The 24,317-nt window shown below is 30.7% G+C and overlaps 2 protein-coding genes and 1 long non-coding RNA gene across 3 annotated transcripts; 2 read left to right on the forward strand and 1 right to left on the reverse strand.

Moving 5' to 3' along the window:
* Positions 1–671: 671 nt before the first annotated feature.
* LOC138338038 (nucleoside hydrolase 5-like) lies at positions 672–2,213 on the forward strand. Its single transcript, XM_069288500.1, has 4 exons — positions 672–822; positions 926–1,068; positions 1,206–1,316; positions 2,163–2,213. The coding sequence occupies exons 1-4, from the start codon at positions 672–674 to the stop codon at positions 2,211–2,213; spliced, it is 456 nt and encodes a 151-aa protein (XP_069144601.1).
* A 1,685-nt stretch (positions 2,214–3,898) lies between these two features.
* LOC109120944 (uncharacterized) lies at positions 3,899–5,168 on the forward strand. The gene is made up of 2 exons (XR_002028358.3): positions 3,899–4,034; positions 4,928–5,168. It is a non-coding gene; the product is annotated as an uncharacterized lncRNA (long non-coding RNA).
* Positions 5,169–20,255: 15,087 nt separating this feature from the next.
* LOC138337010 (elongation factor 2) lies at positions 20,256–24,313 on the reverse strand. Its single transcript, XM_019215020.3, has 3 exons — positions 24,067–24,313; positions 23,174–23,305; positions 20,256–22,902 (listed from the first exon to the last, which is right to left on the reverse strand). The coding sequence occupies exons 2-3, from the start codon at positions 23,262–23,264 to the stop codon at positions 20,462–20,464; spliced, it is 2,532 nt and encodes an 843-aa protein (XP_019070565.1). The 5' UTR covers positions 23,265–23,305; positions 24,067–24,313; the 3' UTR covers positions 20,256–20,461.
* Positions 24,314–24,317: the final 4 nt, after the last annotated feature.

Raw genomic sequence — 24,317 nt, forward strand, 5'->3', positions numbered from 1 at the left:
AAAGTGACCGAAAATATCTCTATCATTGAAAAAAATTACGGCATAAATTTATATTTTGTATCATAATGTAATTACAAGTTATGTCACTTAATTCTTAAAAAATCTTTGCTAATAGAGGCATATGTTTACATAATTCACCAAGTTATACTGTAAAAAGACATAACTTAATTCCTGAGAACTTATGTCAATAGATACATAAATTCAGTTTTAAAACCAATAAATAATGTTGTAAGAGACATAACCAATAAAAATTCTCTAAACTTAGATATCACACAAAATTAGGTCAACAATAAGAATACTTTGGCCTACAATTTCTTTTAGCAAAAATAGGCATAAAAATTTAAAAAAAAATATTTGAAGAGCCCTAAAATAAAGTAGGGATCACTTTTAACTTTTTGGCGCGAATTCAAATTTATATATCCCAGACAAAATTTGTACTTTGTTGAGCAAAGTGTTACTTTGTACCCCATTGATCATTTAAATTGATACTAATATTATATAAAAGAATTTATTGTGTCGATAAAATCCCTTAAACATTCCTTCTGTTAATTTACAACCCTTTCTGTTTATTCCTATTAATAACTAATAGTTTGAAGAAAATCAGAAGCAAAGTTGTGATGAAGGAGAAAGAGAAGATGTTGCTGCTAAATGAACTTGTTGTAATGCTAACAATGGTGTTAATATTGTTGGTAAATGGAGTAAAGGATCATCGAATTCTTGTCGATACAGATATGGATATAGATGATTTCTTTGCTCTTTTCTACCTTTTGAAACTTAACACATCACAAATGGACTTAAAGTTTTGCATTTTTTCTGATGAAAGCATGTCATGGAATGTAATATAACTTGTAAGGGATGTATTTTCGTATATTGAGAGTTATTTTTTTTGGAGCCAATAAACTATTAACACTATGGACTGATGCAGGACATGATGTAAATCAAGTGTATGATATGCTTTACATAATAGGACGTGACGATATTGTTGTTGGCGTGGGAGGTGAAGGTGGAATACTTCCTAATTGTACCATTCTACCTAATGTTGGTGGATATCTCCCTATAATTGATCAGGTGAACATAAATTTTTCATTTGCTCTACTTTTGGTTCTATTCTGCAAGTCAAGAATCATTTGCTGGTTAGTTAAATATCTTCATAGTTTTTGTTTACTTGAAATCTTGAGTGTGCTAACTTTTCAATGATTTGTTAGGGAAATGCTACAGCTGGTTATTGTAGTTACAGACATGCTATTCCTGTAGATCCTGGAGGACGTTTGGATATCAACTCTAATTTTGGATTCAGAAAGATCTTCCTCCCACAGGTATCATTTTGCATTAAAACTGAATGGAGGATTACTTTGTCTAGCTTCCTTAATCACATTTTTTCTAGTTTTACACAAGAAGAAATAGAATTAGACACTTATATTAAATCCATGGAAAAAACTGTCAAGGACTTAGGGATGCATATGGATCACAGTGTTAGAAGTACCATCAGCTCATTGGATTTTCAATCTTGGCATTTCGAAAAAAAAATAAAAGGATTTACAAAGAGCCAGGCGGAAGAAAAGGGGAGAGATTTCCTCTTTTAATGAGATAGTGAGACAAAAAAATAAAAAACAAGAACTACAACTTTGTAAGAGTTCATAATGCCAGCACCATGTCTTATAAGCTAAAAAATATCAAAGTTTGAAGTTGACAGAAGTTGGAGGTTAGCGCTATATATGTTGTTGCTATAAAAACAACAACATACCTCGTGTAATCCCACAAGTGGGGTCTAACTATTCACCTTTTTTTGATATTAGGAGAAAGTTCACTTCTTAGACAATAAATTTGTAGACACTATACACCAGCGAAAATTTTTGCTGAAACTTTTTAAAGGATAGCTACAAATGACACTGTAAAGAACAACAGGCAGCCCAAAAAGACATTGAAACAATCAACTTCACATGAGCACAAGGAAGCAGTAAACTGTTGCCATCACTAATATTTTGCTAGTTATCATAAAAAGAGGAAAACAGAACTAAAATGTCATTTTTCAACAAAAAGGAAAATAACAAATTCATCAACTATAAGATAAACTAAATCAATGTATGACAAAATTACCTGAATCACAAAAAGAACTCTTCTTTATCAAAGTTTTTTTTTACCTTTTTTAAGCAAATTTGCAGACGTTTTCAAAGTTTCGAAATTTCACCTCCAATCTTTTGCAGTGTGTTTAAACTACAATACTCGATCAACACTCTCAAATCTCTTGTATAGAGCAAAATGATTTCAAATCGAGTAAAGATTAAACATCAACTATGGAAGAGCAAGAAGATGGGTTGGTCTTTCAAATTCGTGCACTCTTCAGATACAGCATTCATCAACTTCATTGTGCCTTTGAAGCTAGATTTGATGCGAGTTCTCTTCTTAATTTTATCTCATGTAACTTGAAGGTAGGTTTGGAGAATTAAGTGGGTTTTCTTGGAGGGTTTTCTTTCCAAATTTTAATATAACTAAATTGGAGGTTTTTTGTTCTAGTGAAGGAGTAAATGATATATGCTTAAAACGTTCTTCACAATAACGTATTAGAGTTAAAATGTAATTTTCAGTTACGTATTATTATTTAACGTCGTTAGTAGTCCGTCCCTTTTCTCATTAAATTTTTTAAAATAAAATAAAGTTTTCAAAAATAAATAACGTATAAAACGTTACTGTGAACCACGTTTATACTAGTTTTGTAAAAAAAAAATTAAAAATATACTATTTTGGTTAATTGATTTATAAAATGACTTATTTTGATAAAAAATTCTACAATTAGCAATACCAAATTTTAAATTCTTTTTTTTCTCCACGTGAGAACAACGACCAAAAGAAAACCCAGAAGTCGCGTCTAACAGCATACATGATCCAATGCCCATCCAATTAACCTACAAAACCCATAACCTAGTGTATCACTTCTCCATCTGATTTTCCCTTTTTTTTTTAGAAGAAATCTCCATCCCTTCTTTTTGTTTTCTTGAAAAGGAACAATGAATTTGAATTTCAAAGTCAAAATTTCCCCCTATATAAATAACCTTCTTAGTATTCATTGAAAAGGAGGAGGACAACAATTACTTACTAAATGATGAGGAATAAGTCTCTAGTTTTCCCTCTAATTGGAATTTTCCTGAGCTCATCGGAGCTTCACTTGTGGTGGGGTCAATACGCTGCCCCGGGAAACGTGAGAATCTCGTCACTACTATGTTTTGTTCTGAGTCCGAATAGATTTTTCCTCTCCCTTGCATTCTGAGAAGGTCGTAAAGGCCCATACCTATACATATGGAGTCAGCCTATTTGTCAACTTAATGACCACGATGAAAAGGTAGCAGTTTATAGGGGCTGGATTAAGTTGCAGGTCCTAAAGTCCAAGGGAATGCACTGTTGTATAAGACCCGTATACACTCATTATACATTGATATATAGGTCTAAAGAGCGGAATATAGGTCCTAAGTATAGATACGGGTGCTGGAAGGTTGAAATGGGTTGTATACATTTGGAATACAACCATATATACAACATTTGGGCCAAAATACAGCATGTATACGTCATTATACATTTACTGTAGTATAATCACATAGTGTAACATCTAAATTACATTCTATCCCTATTAATTTTCAATTTACAAAAATCCCTTAAAACATGAGGCACCCGGATACATACCTATCTTTTGGATACATTATATGTGATTTATTATAAACAACTGTTTGTTGATTATAATTATTTTTAATCAACAAATCAGGTAAAAATTATTTTTACTTATTTTAATTTTCTTAATTAATGCCCCTAAATATATTTTTACTTATTTTAATCTCCTTGATTAACGCCTAACTGATTCTTAATCAGTCCATATCCCAATAGGTAATAAATTCACAAATATCAAATCTCTAATTTACATCTTCTTCATTGAACAACCATTAATCTCAAAAAAGTGATAATCTTAAAAAATTTAAAGAAGTTGCTGATAAAAAAGATGAATATATCGATTTTGTTGAGATATTCAAAGAAATTGGGGGAACGGGGTAAGTTATGAATATTATTAAATTGATGAAATCTCTAATTTCTTTTCGTTGTGCTTGGTATATTTGTATTTTGTCCATTCAAAATTGATAAGATTCAAGCTAAATATTTTCATCTTATTGAGTTATTCGGGAGTCTGAAAAATTGAGATTAGATATGAACGGTATCAAAGTGAAAGTGAAGCAAATGTATAAGGATAAAACAATTTTGATGGGTGCAATGACAAAACACAAAATAAAACATAATTTCAATTTTGAATTAAAAGATCTGACAGAAAAAGGTTTGTGATTTTGTAGTATTGTGTTGTGTATCAAATCATCTGCTACATTATGTGTTATAGGTTTATACATTATATATTTTGCATATATTGGTGTTTGTATTTGAATTGTAATGTGCGTTTATTACAATTAATCAGTGCGTGTATTGTAAGTTTGAAAATATATAGTGATTTGTTTGTGATAAATTATTTTGTATATGAATAAATTGGTAAATCTACATTATTTGTTGCAAGTTGATACATTACATATCTTTTTATTAGATACATTATATAATCATAAGCTTTCCCTGTACATGTTGAATTTTGTGATATGATTTTCTTGATGTGTATTCAATAATGTATCGGATACATTTGATGTAAGTTGTAAATGTATTGTTCTATAGGAGAGTGTTGTAGTAACTTAATTTTATGAATTATGTCAATTTCTCTATTTATAAGACACAATTATTTAAGCATACAATATAGATGGGTATGTATCTTATTGTGTTGTTGTACTTTCTTGTATAATATTTATGTGATACATGAGTTACTAGGCGTTTTGTAAGGTATCTGATATAATTGTAATTATGTATTGGTCAATTCACGAGTCTATTTTGAAATAATTTTATTGCCACCAAGATACAAGAGAATGCTTGGACGATTAAGAGGAAGAAAAATGCAGATGACAAGTGAACAATAAACACAAAAACTGTTGTGGACGTTGTGGGCAAGAAGGTCACAATAGACGAACTTGTTTATTTCCTAAAGATGATTGAGATAGACTTTTTAATAGATATTTTAGAATATATTGATGTTTCACTTTATAATTTTCAATTCAATAATTTTCCACTATAACAAGTATAGACACTTTCATTTTTTACTTCATCCCCTCTCCCTCATCAAATACTAATTTAGATATTATTTTATTTTCTTAAAATATAATTCTAGTCATCCCACTTAACCCTCTGCTTTCAATATTTTTTCCAGTGTTTAGATTTACATATCTAAAATATTCTTTACTTGCCGCCACAAGACTTTTTATATTTTTTATTTGTTTATGTTATATTCGATACACTAGTAGAATTTTTTTTCGAAAAATATATGTACGTTCATATCTAACACAAAATAAGAAAAACGTAAAAAAATAAAATTAGAAGCTAAAAATTAAATAGGATGGGGTAGATTTCTTTAAATAAAATAATATCAATTTCTATTTGGGGGGGGGGGGGTGAGATATAATATTTTTAAAAATATTTTATAAATGATTTTTTAAAAAAAAAAGATGGGTCGTTGCGGTGGAGGGGGTACGTAGAGGATGTGATGGAGTGAGAAAAGAAAAATAATTTAATTTTTGATATGGATAATAATCTTTAATTTTTAATTAATCTTAATTTTTTATTATTTAATTTTTATCTAGATAAAATATTTTATTGATGTGGAATGTCATGTGTCAGTTTTTCATATAAAAGAGAGACTGTACTGTACACACCACTAAGGTGTGTTTCTCAAATTAAAAAAAGGATAGTTTAGATATGAAACTCACACTTCTAATATTTTAGGTATGAAACTCAAAAAAAAATAGCTTATGTGTATTTTTGACACTTATCTCTAAATTTTATTAATGTATTTTGTCAAATAATAAAAAGAAAATGACATTAGGGACAAAACATGTTTTCATGTTTCTTGCTCTTAAACATTAGTTTGAAACAAACTGTACACTAGCAATAAAATAAAGTTCGAAATCATCAAAACTATTTTTTTACATGATTTCTTGAATTAATGTTTGCTTAATTTAAAATCAGTCACTTAAAATAAAAAAATAATTATCTCTTTTTTCTTATATCTACTTTAAAATAATGTATTTCTTGCTTTGTGTAGTAATTTTTCCTAAATAATATATTCACATTTCGATTTCTTATTATTATTGTTTTTTCGTAAGAATTCTTTGTAACTAGTTCTTCTTTATTTTGCAGTAATGTTGAATTGTAAAATTTATATACTCCATATATTTTAAATTTGTAAGTGTTTTAATTTTGTGTTGATATTTTTTTATAAACGAAATACTAAGTTGATATGTCATGTTGTTCTCATTTGTTATTCTTTTTTATTTTTGTAAATTCACCATATTTGTTTATTGAATAGATAAATTAATGCATGCATGATTCATGAAATTAATATATAGAAACGAAAGTCTTAAAATTGACAAACCATCAATTTTTTATGTACCTTTTAACTTTTGAATTTAATTTAAAGATAATCACGTCATTTCTATACAACCAGCTCCATCTTAATGCGCTCATCTATCCATGGATGAAGAGGAAGATACAAGTTTATGCATTGTTCTATCTTCTCTCAATGCAACTTTAATTTTCAGGTAATTTGTTGCTTCCCTCTTCAATTTTTGGCTATGACTTCTTCAGATGTTTTCAAGTCGACAGTGTTTTGATTTAATTTTTTATCAGATTTTTTTAATTTAGTTTTATATATATGGCATTGTTAATGTATATTGTCATAATTTCAAATTTATATATTTTGTGATGATTTTAGTTTCGGAAAAGGATAAAAAATGTGTTTAACGTATTGAAAATGACTCAAAAGTGTCCTCCTTTCATCTATTGGATCAAAAATGCACTTTCATTTACCTGTTTGAATAAAAAATGTTCATAGAGTTAAATTTAAGTCTAAAATTAACCATACCTTCAACAGAAGCTGATGTGACAAATATATATTGTTTAGTTAAATATGTGGCATTATTTTATTGGTCCACATATATTAGATCCACTTTCATTCATAATCATATCCATTAACTCTAACTCTAACTCAAATCCAAACCCATTACTCCCACTTTCTTCATCTTTCTTCTAAAAGAAATTATTTGAAATATTAATAAAATAATATCAAAACAATCAATAAAAACATGATGTTCTAAGCAATTCTCTAAAATTCAAAGTCTTTCATGAGCTAATTGGAGATTGAACTCCTCAACTCAACTGTTAGAGACTCCATTTTTTTTAAAAAAAAATGTGATAAACATGGCTTGATTTGATGAATATCTTGCTTCCATGGAAGATTGAATGTATGATTTTTTTTGTTCCCATTTCAGCAAATCCACTTATTATTTTGATAGGTTTTGGGATACAAATTAAATTGCACTTATCTTCATTACCACAAAACTAGTAGGCCAATAACAATGATGTATAGAATTTTTTATAACCTTTTTTCAAAGATTTGAAGTTATAGAAAGAATTTGATAGTATTTTATCAATCGTTCAAATAATTTTATAGAAGAAAAACGAAGATGAATATGAAGAGAAAAAAAGTAAGGTCTTTTAGAAATGAGTTTGGATTGATGGATATGATTGAGAATGAAAATTGATCCATTACATGTGGATCAATAATCATAATGTCAACACATGAAATTTTAAAAATTATTTTTGCCACATCAATTTCTGTTAGAGGAAGGGACATTTTAGGTTGAAATTTAACTCTAAGGCATTTTTTATTCAAATGGATCGATGAAAGAACATTTTTAATCCAATAGATGGAAGAAGGATATTTTTGAGTTATTTCTAATACATTAAAGATATTTTTTATTCTTTTCACTTTTAGTTTTATATACATACTGTGATAATTTTCAATAATTTCATCTAATCCCCCAATTAATAATAGTTTTGGAAAAGGGCATAAAATACCCTCAAAGTATTGAAAATGATATAAAATTACCCTTCATCCACCTATTGGCTCCAAAATGTCCTTTCCACCCACCTATTGGGTCCAAAATACCCTTGTCACCTTTTGATTCAAAATTAACCACTTATTTAACGGTTTTATATTTAAACTATTTAAATATTTTTTTAAATACGTGGCGCTCAACTATTTATTATAATTTAACTTATTAGTGTAATTTATAAATCAATCCGCTACCCACCCATTACTAATTAAATCCCTCTTAATTAATGAAACCGTCATATTATTAATGAAAGATACTGACAATTGAGTGTTTTTAAAAAATATAGAAGTAAATTATCATACATTCAAGTGGCTACATAAAAATCACCGATAAACTTAAAAGTTTGACTATGTTCATCTTAATTATTCTTACGTCTCAATTATGTAATGTTACTTCATAGGTAACTTTTTTTCAAAATAATATATTAAAGTTTTAAAATAAATCATAAATATTTATAAAATTATATTTTAAAAAAAGTGCATGAATTAATTCGTGATGTATTATTTCTTTATCTTTAATCATAAATTTCTAATTCAATTTTGAAAGAAAGTGTCTTCCTAAATAAGCGACTCAACCTAAATTTAATTGGGTCTTCAATTCGGACTCGAATAGTAGTAATCTATAATTTCATCGTGTTTTAGTAGTGTTTATGACGATTTTGATATTATAATTGAATTATTAATTGAGTGAGGTTTAGTTAATAATGAGTGGATAGTGGATTGATTTATAAATTATATTAATAAATTAAATTTATGATTAATAGTTGAACGCACAGTATTTTAAAAAATATTTAAAGAGTTTAATTTTAAAACAACTGAAAAGTTGTCAATTTTAAACCCAAAGGATAGCGGTAGCTGAGGCAAAACCCGCTTTCTTCGCTCAGCGAATGAGAGAGAAAGTCAGAGGATGGAATACTTTAAGCTGTTGTCATCAGATCTTCTCAACTCTTCTTTTCTATTTCTCGATATGTATCTCCTAAATTTTCTGATTATATGTGATGTTTATTAATATTTTTGCGTTCAAAGAGAATAGTATACGTTCTTAAATTTTGTTGATTTTCTAGGTTCTAAAAACGAGATTATGGGATTTCATGTTCACTTATATTTGCTAATTGATTATTTGGAGTTGTGTGTGATTTAGGGGAAAAGAAATTATGAGGTTATTTTTTTAATTCGTAATTTCAGTTAGACTTTGTTAGTTTAGGGAAATAAGCATGTTGCTTTTGCATATTTTTTGTTTGAGTCTCTAGCTGTTTGTAAAAATTCTCTTTAAATTCTCTAATGTAGCTTCATATTTTTTTTAAAATTATCTGGAAATCTAATAAATTGATGTTTTCAGTTCCATGAGAAAGATTAGGGAAGAACGTTTAACATTATAAACATGGGTCTTAATGAAGTTGTAATCTTGCCTAAAAACGTCATGAATAGCAAATTAGCCTCTTGTTTCTACTGAGAATTGGCATTTATCAGTTGTTAGGACCCTGCTGTGGGTAGACTTTGACATAAATCTATTGCGTCAATATTCTTGCAAATGCTCTCTCCCGTAATTTTTCATTTTTCGCTTCAATTTCCTCTTAATTGCGAGTGCATGCTTCCATTGAATTATTGGGACTTATGGAGGGACTGTTTAGTCGATTTGCTGCGCTAACTTTACCAGATCCAAAACTATTACAATATGTGTTCTTTACTTCAATGTTACAACTACATAGTTTTTTTCCCCTTTTGGACTTTTTCCTTTTTTGAATGCTCTGCTTGGGCTTATGGAAAATGATATATGGTTTTTGTGGACGTTGTTGTTGTTCTTTCAATAAATTTTTATGTCACCAGCCAACTATATACTGCAATTGGAAGTGTTCTCTGCGAATTCTCAAACTTGGCTTTGAACAATTTTCACATAGCAGACCTAATAGCTCCAACCAATTTTAAATGAGATCTAATCCTAATTGTGCTTGATCATGTATTTCTTCGAAATCGGTCGAGGGTGTGGCTGGAATGATGAAATATTCACTGCCTTCTGAATAACGTTGAACAAGAATATGCACAGCGTCTATGCTTTAACAAGATAAGATACGCCACAGTTCATCATACTTCATTCTTACTACATATTGTTGTTCATTTGGTATTCCAAACATACTTAAAACAAACTTTGAACATCTTTGTAAGACAACAAAGTTTAACAACATTTTCATAACTAGAAAACTAAAACTAATAGTGAAACTAGAATCAGAAACAGATTTAAAAAAAATATACGAAATATTTTTCTTAAAGAAGAATTGTTGTTAATATGTGTCTAAAGAATCTTAATGATTCCAACAAACTTTGCAGAAACACAAAGTTACCAAGTTTAATGAACCAGTGAAGAACAAAAGAATAAAAGAACTGAAATTAATTCACAAATCTAAAGTTTGTAAAACACGTAACAGAATCTGAAAAAATTTTAATAGGAAAAAGATCAAGTTCACTGAATTCACAGTGTTCCCTTAAGGAAATTATTCCCCTCTAGTATCCGAGGTTTGATTTGGAATATGACCTTCCAGGGTAAAATGATCTCAACACCAGAGTATAGATACCAAAAACTCTGGTGTCAGCGAACCACTCAACGGCAGTAAAGTACACTTAGAATACTAGATTTAGTAGTTGAAGAAGAAGTCCATAAATTCTATTTAAAATGAGAGGAAATCCCTCAATTTATAGATAACAAAGGATAGTGCGAAAAGGTTCTTATTGTAACCTTACCGAAAAAGTCACAATCTTTTAGAAAGATCGTCACCTTTCATAAAAGTCACAACTTTTCATAAAAGTCGCAACTTTTCATAAAAGTCGCAACTCTTCATAAAAGTCGCAACTCTTCATTTTCTATTCACACCTTTTTAAAATCCAACAATCCCTCGCATGAATGGGGAATGACTCGAAGACAAAGAAACGGACAAGTATGTGTACTTTACAAGCAAGAATTAATTGCATCAGGATAAGTAGGTTTCCCCTTGGACTTTCCGTAGTGAACATATGTCGCATATACTCCGTCAATCGATAGATGCGATATCTTTGAACCGTCGAACTTTGGTGTATACCTAGACAATCATATGTCACACAATTAACCCTTTACCATTTATGGTTCTTAAGGTTGTGTTTGTTTTAGCCATGAACACCTCCTGGTTTCATGAGTGTATAGAGAGATGGGCTTTTGACAATCATCTTCTTTGAAGTGGCTTACACTTTACACTCACATAGGTGATTCCTAACCGTGTTATCGCGTCGATACACTATTTGGTCAACTCTGCCAAACTTAGCAAATCATTAAAACCATTAAGCTTTATTAACTCATTAACAAGCCTCAATGTTGTATCCTTGTCCCTGAGCATTGTCTTCATCATCAGAATGGATTGAGTTTGTTGACAATGCCGAACCGTCATTCACAACTTTGTTTTTCTCCTTGAATCTAGCTCTTGGGATCTCCAGTCTACTAGATAGAGTTACCGACATGATGACTTGTCCTAAGCCGTAAATTCATTCTCTTAGATGATCTTTTAACTTCCTCTCTAGTTAGGAGTTTTTGTAAGTGGATCCGACACATTATCCTTTGACTTTACATAGTCAATTCTAATAATTTCACTAGAGAGTGGTTTTCTAACGGTATCATGTATATGTCGTATATGACGAGTCTTTCCGTTATACGTCATGCTCCATGCCCTACCTATTGCATCTTGACTGTGAAAGTGTATGCATACTAATGCCAATGGTTTGGGCCAAAATAGAATATCTATTAAGAAATTCCGGAGTCTTTTAACTTATTCACCGACCTTATCTAGAGCACCTAGCTCAAAGATCATTGTAGAGCTAGCGATATATGTTTCTTTTGAAATATTTCTAAGAGACTGCTCCTCTACCAATAGTAAATACATATCCACTCGTAAATTTTACTTCATTCTTCCGATGATTCAATTTGCATCACTATATCTTTCAATATTGTTGGATATTGTTATAATGCAAGACATAGTTTTAAGTATAATTTTAAATACTCCAAAACTCTATTTATTATCATCTAATAAATTTATTTGGAATCACTTGTGAATGGACTCAGTTTAAAATAGCAAATGCTATATCTGATCGCACACACTATATGATATATATCATGCTTTCCAAAAATCTAGCACAATCCAATTGTGCATGACTGTGAAAGTGAATGCATACTAATGCCAATGGTTTGGGCCAAAATAGAATATCTATTAAGAAATTCCGGAGTCTTTTAACCTATTCACCGACCTAATCTAGAGCACCTATCTCAAAGATCATTGTAGAGCTAGCGATACATGTCTCTTTTGAAATATTTCTAAGAGACTGCTCCTCTACTAATAGTAAATACATATCCACTCGTAAATTTTACTTCATTCTTCCGATGATTCAATTTGCATCACTATATCTTTCAATATTGTTGGATATTGTTATAATGCAAGACATAGTTTTAAGTATTATTTTAAATACTCCAAAACTCTATCTATTGTCATCTAATAAATTTATTTGGGATCACTTGTGAACGGACTCAGTTTAAAATAGCAAATGCTATATCTGATTGCACACATTATATGATATACATCATGCTTCCCAAAAATCTAGCACAATCCAATTGTGAGTCACTTTTGTTTTCATTCTTTTGAAATGCAAAACTCATATTTATTGGACACTTGACAATATTGACATTCAAATATTTGAACTAGTTAAGTACCTTTTCAATGCAATGAGACCGTGAAAATGCTAAACATTATGGAGTTCTACGAATTCTTACATCTAAGATCGCATTAGCAACTCCAATAATTTTCATTCCACTTGCTTTATAGCATACGTGTAGTAGCATTTATGTCATTAGTGTCTCTATTGATGATCAACATATCACCAATATACAAACAAACAATGACCTTATGATTTTAATGTGAACACATTTATCACTTCCATCATTCTTCAATCCATTTGACGACATGGTTTGATTGAATTATGTCATTGTTTTGGTGCTTCCATAATGTGACTTAACAAGTTCCATACTTTCTTTTATTTACCAGGTACCACAAAACCCTCGGGTTGTTCCATGTAAATTTCTTCCTCCAATTCTACATTTAAGAAAGTTCTTTTCACATTCATTTGATGAATTTGGAGGTCATATACTACAGTAATAATTTTTTGCATCCGAATGAATGTAATTCTAATTACTAACGAGTATATATATCGACAAGATCAAAATCTTATTTTTTTTCTAAAGCCTTTGACATAAAGTCTTGCTTAATATTTTTCAACAGTTCCATCATCTGTTATTTTTCCTTCTAAAGATTCATTTTGAACCCAAAGGTTTATTTTCTTGAAGAAGATCAATTAACTTTCAATATTGTTTATTGACACCATTTTTTCAAAGGATGAGTCTACAGAAGACACAGAAAATGTTACAAAATCAAATTCGAAGGAAGTAAATGTCCTTTAACATTTTACTAAGCCTCTGAATCCCTTTATTAAGCACATTATCCTTTTCATTTCCTAGGCCTTTTAGACCCTTCTCTAGACTACTCAAGTCTAATTTTACAGCCCACGGTCATAGGTCCTATTTTAATTTTTTTAGTAATATGATCTTGGACTTTGACTAGATACCCCCACACTTTGAAATATTTCAAGTTGGATTTCCTTTCTTTCCATTTCTCATATGGAAAAGATTGTATTCTGATCAAACAAAATCGCTTTATTTTTAAAAGGACAAAACTTTTTGTTGATCCCTTTTGCAGTAAGGATAGTTCCTCACACAAGTTTTGTGCAAACCTGAACTTATAAACAATGCATCCATCATTTCTTTCAACGTTCGGTTTTTTTCATTAGATTGAGGTGAATATGGCAGTAGTTTGATATTTCACTTTTCAAACATATTTCTGGACAATGAGATTTATACTCTCCATTCTAATCACTTCTTATATATTTTTTTCACACTGATTTTCAACTTCGATATTACATTGTCTAGACATTTCTATTGCTTCATTCTTACCATTTAGCAAATAAACATAGTCATTTCTAATGCAATCCTCAATAAAAGTAACAAATACTTTTTCCCACCATGAGATGGTGTTAACTTCATATCATAAATGTCAGTGTAAATCAATTCTAAGGAATTATAATTCCTTTCAACAGATTTATAAGAATGCTCAACATACTTAGATTCCACAAAAACTTGACATTTTTATTTATTGCACTCAAAGTTAGGCAAAACTTCTAAGTTGATCAGTTTTTTCTTACAAGGTTTTGTAATTGACATGCCCCAAGTGTTCATGTCACAAACATTGACTCAAGCAAGTAAGAACAAATAAAAATATTGAGTTTGAAAGCTCTTCGTGAGGTAGCTTTTTCCTCACTAATATTTTGTTCCTATTTCTTACAATTTGTGTGATACAGACATTGTTGAGATTGTCAAATATTTTTTTCAGAAGGACATTTCCATAACTTTCAATGTGATTGTTATAGAACTACCTATGAACAAAGTTTCATGGGGTTCAATAAAGACAATATAGTCCAACTGTTATTTTTACAAAAACATAACAAATGACTATTCACCAATATTCATGTCTATGCAAATACTTTTATTATAATAGACATATTTTTTCATGAAAAATCACAACATTTTAAGTGATTTTTTTCGTAGAAAAAAATACAATTATTTTGAACAAGTACATATATAATTTGGATGTTTCATACTAGTCACTCTATATACTAGTAATAGAGAAACTCAACAACCACAATACTAAATATACTCCAAGAATTTTGTGGGTATAACATAATACAAAAGTATAATTGAATTTCATATCTTTTGTTCTAAAGTTAAATTAGACACCAAGTCTAATCATAAGCAAATAACCCCCACATTTCAAATGTGATCTCAAAAATATTTTTCAAGTATTTATAAATAGTTTTTCCACATATTTTAATGTTGGAAACATTATTCTACGAAAGAATTATAGTGCTGCAATTCTCTTTGACAATGTTTACGCAATGCCAAATTCATTCCATGAAGACACAAAATCACAAATTCTAAGTCACTGGTATTTTTTCTCTATCATAAATAGACATGCCACTTAGTATTTTAAATATTAACAATAAGGGCAAAACAAAATTGTACAATTTATTTCTATGTTACATTGAAGTTTATAGAAAATCAAAAGTACAAGACCGACTTATTATGTGAAGTTTTCATATTCTTCAAACCAATTGCAGAGTCCAATTTATCCAGAGTATAAAACCACAAAAGTTTTTAGTCTACAAAAAATCAGACACATTAACATTTCTCATGGAGTACAAAACTACAAAAGTTTTTTTTTTCTCCAAACAGAATAACACATATTCATTATCACATAGAAATGTTTTTCTTATCAAATAGTCTTCCAAACAATTTGACATGTTATTTTGTCAAACAAAAATATGCATCTCTCATTTTTGCAAACTAAAGAATTTTAAAAGCAACAATATCTGCGAAGTAAAATTCATTCCACAACATATGATTTGCAAATCTTTTTCCAAAGATACACATAATAAAAAAAATAAAAAATCAAAAATGATTACTCTTAGAAACTATTTTCCTCCTTAGATAATTTAATAAGAAGGTTACTTGGTAATCTTTAAACGGAATACCATAAAAAAAATTACATTCTCACTTCGACTTTGCTAAAACAAAGCAACGAATTATGGAGAAGTAATGCATTTATCTTCTACTTTCTATGATCATATTCTCTCAATCAGTAGAATACAAAAAAATACTAACTAGTATAATAATTTTCTTAAGATTGTTGTTCATCTTGTATTCCAAACATACTTAAAACAAACTTTGAACATCTTTGTAAGAAAACAAAGTTTAAGAACATTTTCACAACTAGAAAATTAAAACTAGTAGCGAAACTAGAATCAGAAACAGATTTAAAAAAAATATACGAAATATTTTTCTTAAAGAAGAATTGTTGTTAATATGTGTCTAAAGAATCTTACTGATTCCAACAAACTTTGCAGAAACACGAAGTTACCAAGTTTAATGAACCAGTGAAGAACAAAAGAATAAAAGAACTGAAATTAATTCACAAATCTAAAGTTTGTAAAACACGTACCAGAATCTAAAAAAATTTTAATAGGAAAAAGATCAAGTCCACTGAATTCACAATGTCCCCTTAAGAAAATTATTCCCCTCTAGTATCCGAGGTTTGATTTGGAATATGAACTTCCGAGGTAAAATGATCTCAACACCAGAGTATAGATACCAAAAACTCTGGTGTCAGCGAACCACTCAACGGCAGTAAAGTACACTTAGAATACTAGATTTAGTAGTTGAAGAAGAAGTCCATAAATTTTATTTAAAATGAGAGGAAATCCCTCAATTTATAAATAACAAAGGATAGTGCGAAAAGATTCTTATTGTAACCTTACCGGAAAGGTCACAAACCTTTGGAAAAGTCACAATCTTTCAGAAAGGTCGTCACCTTTCATAGAAGTCACAACTTTACATAAAAGTCACAACTTTTCATAAAAGTCGTAACTTTTCATAAAAGTCACAACTTTTCATAAAAGTCGCAACTCTTCATTTTCCTTACACACCTTTTTAAAATCCAACACATACTATGTCCACAAATTATGATTGCCACCATCATCTGTTTTGCAATCTACGGAAACCAGCTTCCATTAAAAAAATGTAATTATGTAAATAATACGTATACATCACATAGGCGGCACAATCGTCTTAAATATAATATATAAGCAACATATGTGTGGACATATGAGCAGCCTTTAACTAATTTACCGCCTAATAGTATCTATGGCATTTATCGTCTGAAATATATCGGGCTTGCACGGACAATATTGTCTAGTCTATAGATGTATTGATTCAAATCTCAATCTATTAAAAAAAATTTAATAAAAGAGAAGGTTACTATTTCACATAATATATATAGTGGAATATATAATAACATATATGCTATAATAAGGTCATAAAAGGAAAATTAATTGATAATTTTTTAAAACTAAAGATTAAAATTATTTAAACATAAAAAATAAATATCTATGTAAAGGATAAGTATATTTTTTGAATTTTAAACAAAAAAAAAAGGAAAAGATAAAATCAGAAAGAAACAAAATATGTTAATAAACTAATTAGAAAATTGTGGCTAAAATAACTAATCATATTTACCGATATGTGTTTATACTTATTAAATTAATATTTTATTTATGCTTATTAGTTTTAAATGAAGTCCCTTTGTAAATTTTATATAAAAGAATATGTTAATAAAAAAATAATTTTATAACTCTCCATTACTCATCCATTACTACACGTCCTAAAATCGATAAATAATCTTGGCTTATTAAAAAAGTTCAAATAACGAAATTTTAAAAAATAATGAATTGAGAAAGTAGGAAAGAAAAAAAGATGGTTGTGGATCAGTCATTTTTAATGAATAAAAAATAAATAAGTATCTCAATTTCCTCAAATGAAGCAAAACAAAAAACTTAAAAATTTCAGTTGCATAAAGTCAAACAATTAGGAGCTTATTAACATAAATATTATAATATTATATCTATTAAAAAATTTAAAAATAAATAGGTGTAACGGCGGTTAAATAGTTTACCATTAGAGGTATCACTCTAAAATTTATTCATAATATTATCATAAAATTTTGAGTTATAGACGGATACTAATAGTTCCTAAAATCTAGGTAAATAATTTTTTTAAGTCTTAACTATTTAAAACATAAAATACAAAAATCAAAATGCTAATTACATCGGAATATAATGATGAAATTTATTTTTCTTTACAGTTTTTTAATCATATTTTAAAGTTTCTTCTATAGTTATTTTATTTTTCTGTCTTAATTATACTTTTTAGTATTTTATTAAAATTTATATTTCCACAATTCTTCAGTCATAGTAAATTAGTGATAGATAGCTATTTAGTATAATTTGAGTGTTTATTTACGCAAGAATTTATAAATTTTATAGTACATAAATTGGATAAACCTTTTGCTTATGCTTATTAAATTTAAATGTGTTATACTTATTAGTTTTAAAAGAAGTCTCTTTGTAAATCTTATATAAATGAGAATACGTTAATGAAAAGAAAAAAATTGTTTTATACCTCTTCATTATCTATACATTACTACACAGTCATATAATCAGTAAAAAGAAGTCCTATAATCAATAAAAAGAAAAAGCTATGTTAATAAAAATTTTCCAGTATTTATTTAAAATTAAAATAAAATAAAAAAATCATGAAATTAATAATTTTGAATTATTTGAAATAATTACGTCAAATTAAAATATGTTTTAAGATTCTTTTTCATACATCCCTCACCTTTAACCATATTATCATAAGTAACTATTATATTTTATTAGTTGATCTTTTAACTTAATCAAAAAATATAAATCATGAACTAAATATAAAAATTACTAAAAAAATATTCATACACTTTTAACTATTTATTTACAGTTGATATTTATTTATGCTTATTAATAATATATATTTATGTTTATTTATTTTTTAAAAGAAGTCCCTTTATAAATTTTATATAAATGAATACATTAATGAAATATTACATAAAGATAATTACTTCAAAATCTAAATATAGTATATGTATAAAAGACAATTTGGGATCTCTTATTATGAAAAGTATAAAATAATTTGTTTGTTTTCTATTTCTATTTATGCATACAAAAATTTGATTTTCCTTTCTCTTTGGATGTGACTATAGTTGTTGAGACAAGACCACTATAATCTAACTTTTTAGAAATAACACCATCTATGAGATTTGATATATAAATAGCAAACTTTTTAAGCGTTAGAATCTCTTATCAATAATTATTGCAAACCATTAGCTTTTGTTGATTTTTTTCCCTTTTTGTTTTCATAATTTTAAATTTGTAATGATTTAATTATTTTTTTTATGATGATTGGTGTTTAATTCACTGGATTTGAATCTTTATTTTTTATTTTAATATATCGTTAAAGTTATTATGTATGCATATTTAATGTGAATGATTTACTTAATAATATTATTTAATAATAAGTTAAATTTTAAAATTATTAATAAATTAATATTTATAATTATATTTATCAACTAATCGCGCAACATGTTCATATACTTATTATCATTAACATAAGAAATTTTACCCCTAGAAAGCATTTTACGATGACGAGTCATCTTCTAGGAAGGGTATTCTTTATCCAAATCAAAGAAAGGTTTTTTTTAAAAAAAAATTTTTTTTAAAAAAAGGGATAAAATATCTTTAAACTATTATAAATGGTATACAGATATCTTTCATCATATTTTTGGGACATTGTAGGCTTTGCAGTTCAAAACTAGAGCATATATGTCCTTCACTTTAACGGAAGACTAAATAGGGACACGTAATACAATCTTATCTATCAGTCCGATATTCAATAAATATCGAGTCAGTGGATAAGGTTATTACACGTGTATGTGAACTAGTATAAAGAGTATATATATATATATATATATACACACACTCTAATTTTTGGACGGTAGGAGCATCAATATTTCAAAAGGATGACACAGGATATTTTTTATACCATTTACGATAATTCGATGGTACGTGTATCCTTTTTCAGTTAAAAATATTCCGAACTACGTCTCTACATCTGTTCACTTTCCTGTTGTCTTCCAAAGTAAGTCACACTTTTAATAATCTCTTTTTTAATCTGTGCAGTTGTATCCTCTGTATTCACCATTCTCTTTAAATGTTTTCCAATTCCATGGTCTTCAAGTCCCCACATTGTTGTTGCTAGTTCCTTTTCGTGTCGTCCTTCTATCTATGTCAGGCATTGCGTTACCTCTCTTATGTTTACTCTATTACCTAACCACTTTCGTTGTCCTGGAACCATCTCATATCCTCTCTTTCAAGCTAAATTTAAGGTAAGATAAATACTTTCCTCAAGAGTGTACAATGTTAATGATCTATAGTCTTTCAATTATCTTATTAACTTTAAAAGTAAAAAAATTAAAGAGCCAAAAATAATCTTCAAGAAAGAAACAAGTCTACTGTATTTTCACAAGTCATTAATGAGCGCACACGTGCTAACCACAGTTAAAAGTTGCAGTGTCTTGGGAAAACAAACAATTACAGACGATGTAACATCAACACACTTGAATACACGTGAAAAGTTTGAAAACATTTGGGGGGGTTCCCGGAAAGGACAAAAGCGAGGAATAGTTAAGAGAAACACTTAAGAAAACACAAAGGGCAAGATTTTTGTCTCTGTAAATGACATAAAAGAAAGTAACAAAATAGCTCACTTACGGTTCAAACTCCTACATGAAAATGGTAAAACTAACTGCTAAAACACATATAAATGTAAAACAAAACTTCTGCAGATCCAATTAAGCAAAAGTGTCCATCAAAAACCTCTGCCAAGTTGAAACTTCCACAAGCTTACAGCTTGTCCTCAAACTCGGATAGAGGGGTCATCTGATCCTTCAAACCCTTCCTCTTGCGGATATCAAGGACGAGTTGATGAGCTTGTGAGCCAGCTTCCAATGGGTCAGAGGACATCATTTCCCAATGATCAAACACACACTGTGGGAAGGCTTGACCTGAAGTAGCAGCTCTCAAGGTACCTGAAAATCCAAAAGACTCAACAACAGGAAGGTAAGCCTTGATGTTGTAAAGAGGAGTTCCTGGCCTCTGCATCTCCTCAAACACGTGTCCACGCTTCTGATTCAGAACACTATAGATACCACCAAGGGCTTGCTCCGGAGCCTGAATTTCCACAAGGTAAACGGGCTCCAACAGGCGGGGTTTAGCAGTAAGCTGAGAAGCATAGATAACCCTCCTAGCAGTGGGAATAACTTGGCCACCACCCCTGTGAATAGCATCAGAATGAAGAACAACATCACAGACTTCAAAGCAAATACCTCTCATGTTCTCTTCAGCCAATGCACCTTCCTTCGAAGCCCACTGGAAACCAGCAACAACAGAATCCTTAATTTCATTCAGGTACTGAACTCCCTTACACATATCCACCACCATGTTGGGACCAGTTGTCTCAGGACCAAAGCACCAAATCTTCTTTGCAAGATCTTTGTCCCAGCCAAACTCCTCAGCCAAGATCTTGGAACGAACCTTAGGGTCATCCCTAGGGCCAATGCGTCCCTCGTCAATAGCCTCAGCAAGCCCTTCCTCCATTGGTCTAGCCTCCATGTACAAACGGTTATGCTTGTTAGGGGACTTGCTCATCACAGTTCGAGTAGACTTCTCGAGGACCGTCTCACGGAAGGACACAACGGGATCAGATTTTATAATTTCAGCACCGCCCATAAAGTCATCCTGCAAATCCTTCAGACAGATCTCAAGGTGGAGTTCTCCGGCACCAGCAATAATATGCTCTCCAGACTCTTCAATAGAACAAACAACCATAGGATCAGACTTAGCCAGACGTTTCAACCCTTCGACAAGCTTGGGAAGGTCAGATGCGACCTTGCACTGAACAGCTACACGCACAACTGGTGAGACAGAAAACTTCATTGCTCTGATAGGGTGAGCATCGACTTCCTTTTCATTGGTCAATGTTGCATTCTTGGTAATAAACTGATCCAAACCAACCATGGCAACAGTGTTACCACAGGGAACATCCTCAACAGTTTCTTGCCTCTTACCCATCCAAATAACAGTTCGCTGGATATTCTTAACATATAGATCCTTCTTTTCACCAGGAACATAGTTAGGACCCATGATTCTGACCTTCATACCAGTAGAAACCTTCCCAGCAAATACACGACCAAAAGCGAAGAATCTACCCTTGTCAGATGCTGGAATCATCTTTGATACATAAAGCATAAGCGGCCCTTCTGGGTCACAGTTCCTGATAGCATTAGCATAAGCATCATCAAGTGGTCCCTCGTACAAGTTCTCCACACGGTATTTTTGAGCTGTGGACGGTGATGGGAGATGATATATCATCATTTCTAGAAGAGCAGTACTTGCGGGAAGCCAGGTCTGCATCACACGCTTCATCAGTGCCTTTCCCATCAGATCTTTTTCATCAGATTTCATGGTTACACCAAGCTTCTGCAACATAGGCCAGAGCTTATCTTTCTGATCATTCATGCAAGTGTTGATAATCTGCTTGATTGGTTCATAGCAGAATTGAACAAAACCACGCTTGCACGAAGCTGAACCAGTGTTTTTGGTGGTCCACTTTTTGGTGGCAGGGTCAAAAAAGTTCTCACCCCACAGCCTCTCCATCATCTTAGACTCGTCAACACCAAATTTGGAAGCATACATCTTGGCAAAATTGGTGAGAGTGAAAGCCCACCCATGCAACCCAGCGGAGAAAGCAACGGTACCTTTCTCAGGATAAACCTGGACATCACCAAGAAGGGGATCCTCATATGTAGCCATGATAACATTTGCATTCTCAATAACTCTTTGGAATGTCTGATAGGCCTCCTCTCCATCAACCTGAAGCTCAAGGAAACACCTGTCCATCTTGTTAACTGTCAAGACGGGACGAATCCTTTCACCAAGGGCTTGACGGAGCACAGTCTCTGTCTGGACACAGACACCTTCCACACAATCAACCACAACAAGCGCACCGTCAGTAATACGAAGAGCAGCAGTCACTTCAGATGAGAAGTCAACGTGCCCAGGTGAATCGATGAGGTTGATGAGGTACTCGTTCCCATTTCTCTCTCCCTTGAAGTTCCTCAAGGAGTCATCAGTCATCTCGTAGTAAAGTGAAATACCAGTGGACTTGATGGTGATACCACGCTCAGCCTCATCTGCACGTGTATCTGTCATTCTGACATCACCTGCTACTTCCTGAGCAATGATACCAGCAGCCGCCACCAGAGAATCAGTAAGGGTAGATTTTCCTGTCAGGTTAAATATATTGCAGGATAAGAAACTCAAAATCATCTGATAAGTTAAACCATAGATGGTAGGTACCCTATTACCAACGAATAGAAGAAAAACAATAAAACAATATTAAGCAAACAGTAGCACCACAAAAATATATAGGGTGAATTCAGTGCCCAGATATATTCCAGATGATCACTAGACACAAGGGATCATAATTTAAATTACCTTACCTTTACAACAAAGAATTTAGACAACTATTGTAATAATATTTGTACAGTTGCTTACCATGGTCCACATGAGCAATAACAGACATATTACGAATGTTATGCTTGAAGTCCATAATCCTTCGAAGCTCCTCAGCTGTGAACTTCACCATCTTGAATGTTTGTTGTAGCAACTAAGAATTACTTTATTTTCCTGCCATTTGAAACCGCAACAAATGTTAAACATCAATCAAAACACAGTTTATTCTCCCAGAGTCAAAATCCATATGACAAAGCCACCAACTAAAAAAAAGCTAATTCAAGAGATCCATACAAAACACACCATATAACTCTGAAGCTAACAAAACAATTCCTCCTACTTAATTGAATATACGCACACCATAATTTCAAGTCAAGACTCACAAATAAACACAAAATCACTGATCAAAAGATTGTAATTAAGCTTCTAGAACCGAACAGCAGAAACAGAAGGTTTGATGTTTCAAAATTGAGACAGATTACAACCAGTAGTCTACCACTATAGCGCACATCTCTGTATTATGAACATCTTAATTTAAGACGGACATATACAGACACGGACACACACATATATAAGCAGATATATTGTTTCTACAAGGATCATCAGAAATAAAACAGTCTAAACAGATGAATAGCAAGCAGCTTCCGGAATATTAACATGAACTAATAAAAGCCCTCTTAACATTCTCAAACGCAACATCAAATAACATATATCTATTAAAAAAGAGCAGATCTCAAAGGCAACATCAAATAACATATATCTATTAAAAAGAGCAGATCTGGACTAGATCTAGATAAAGTTCCTTCACATTTCATAAAAATATTCATTTCAAACGAAATTTTACCCCGAAAAAATCAAATCACAGCATAGATCAAATGGTAGAAACTGAGAATCTATGAGTGCAGCGAGACGAGAAAGAGGAAATGGTCACTTACTGAGAGGTAGGCGGCGAGTATTGTGAGACCTTACAATTCTGCCGCTATGATAAGCTGAGGTTAAGCATTGTGCGAAGGTATATACCTCTCTTCATGGGCCGCAGCCAGCCTAAAATGGGCCATACTACTATCTTATCTACAATGGGCCTTTAGTGGGTTCATTCATATAAACAAAAGAGAAAAAAATCAGAGGAGATACGTCTTCTTAACACTTCATTGTCATCCTCCACTTACTTTTTCATTATATGACT

The sequence above is a fragment of the Solanum lycopersicum genome, chromosome 8, assembly GCF_036512215.1.
Source record: "Solanum lycopersicum chromosome 8, SLM_r2.1".
NCBI classification, from domain to species: domain Eukaryota; kingdom Viridiplantae; phylum Streptophyta; class Magnoliopsida; order Solanales; family Solanaceae; genus Solanum; species Solanum lycopersicum.

Excerpts from the sequence above, each read along its gene's own strand:
- LOC138338038 (XM_069288500.1), top strand. The coding sequence starts at position 672 with ATGGTGTTAATATTGTTGGTAAATGGAGTAAAGGATCATCGAATTCTT. Across the intron at positions 823-925 it reads TTGCATTTTTTCTGATGAAA|GACATGATGTAAATCAAGTG; the intron begins GCATGTCATGGA and ends GGACTGATGCAG. Across the intron at positions 1,069-1,205 it reads ATCTCCCTATAATTGATCAG|GGAAATGCTACAGCTGGTTA; the intron begins GTGAACATAAAT and ends ATGATTTGTTAG.
- LOC138337010 (XM_019215020.3), bottom strand. The coding sequence starts at position 23,264 with ATGGTGAAGTTCACAGCTGAGGAGCTTCGAAGGATTATGGACTTCAAG. Across the intron at positions 22,903-23,173 it reads TATTGCTCATGTGGACCATG|GAAAATCTACCCTTACTGAT; the intron begins GTAAGCAACTGT and ends TTAACCTGACAG.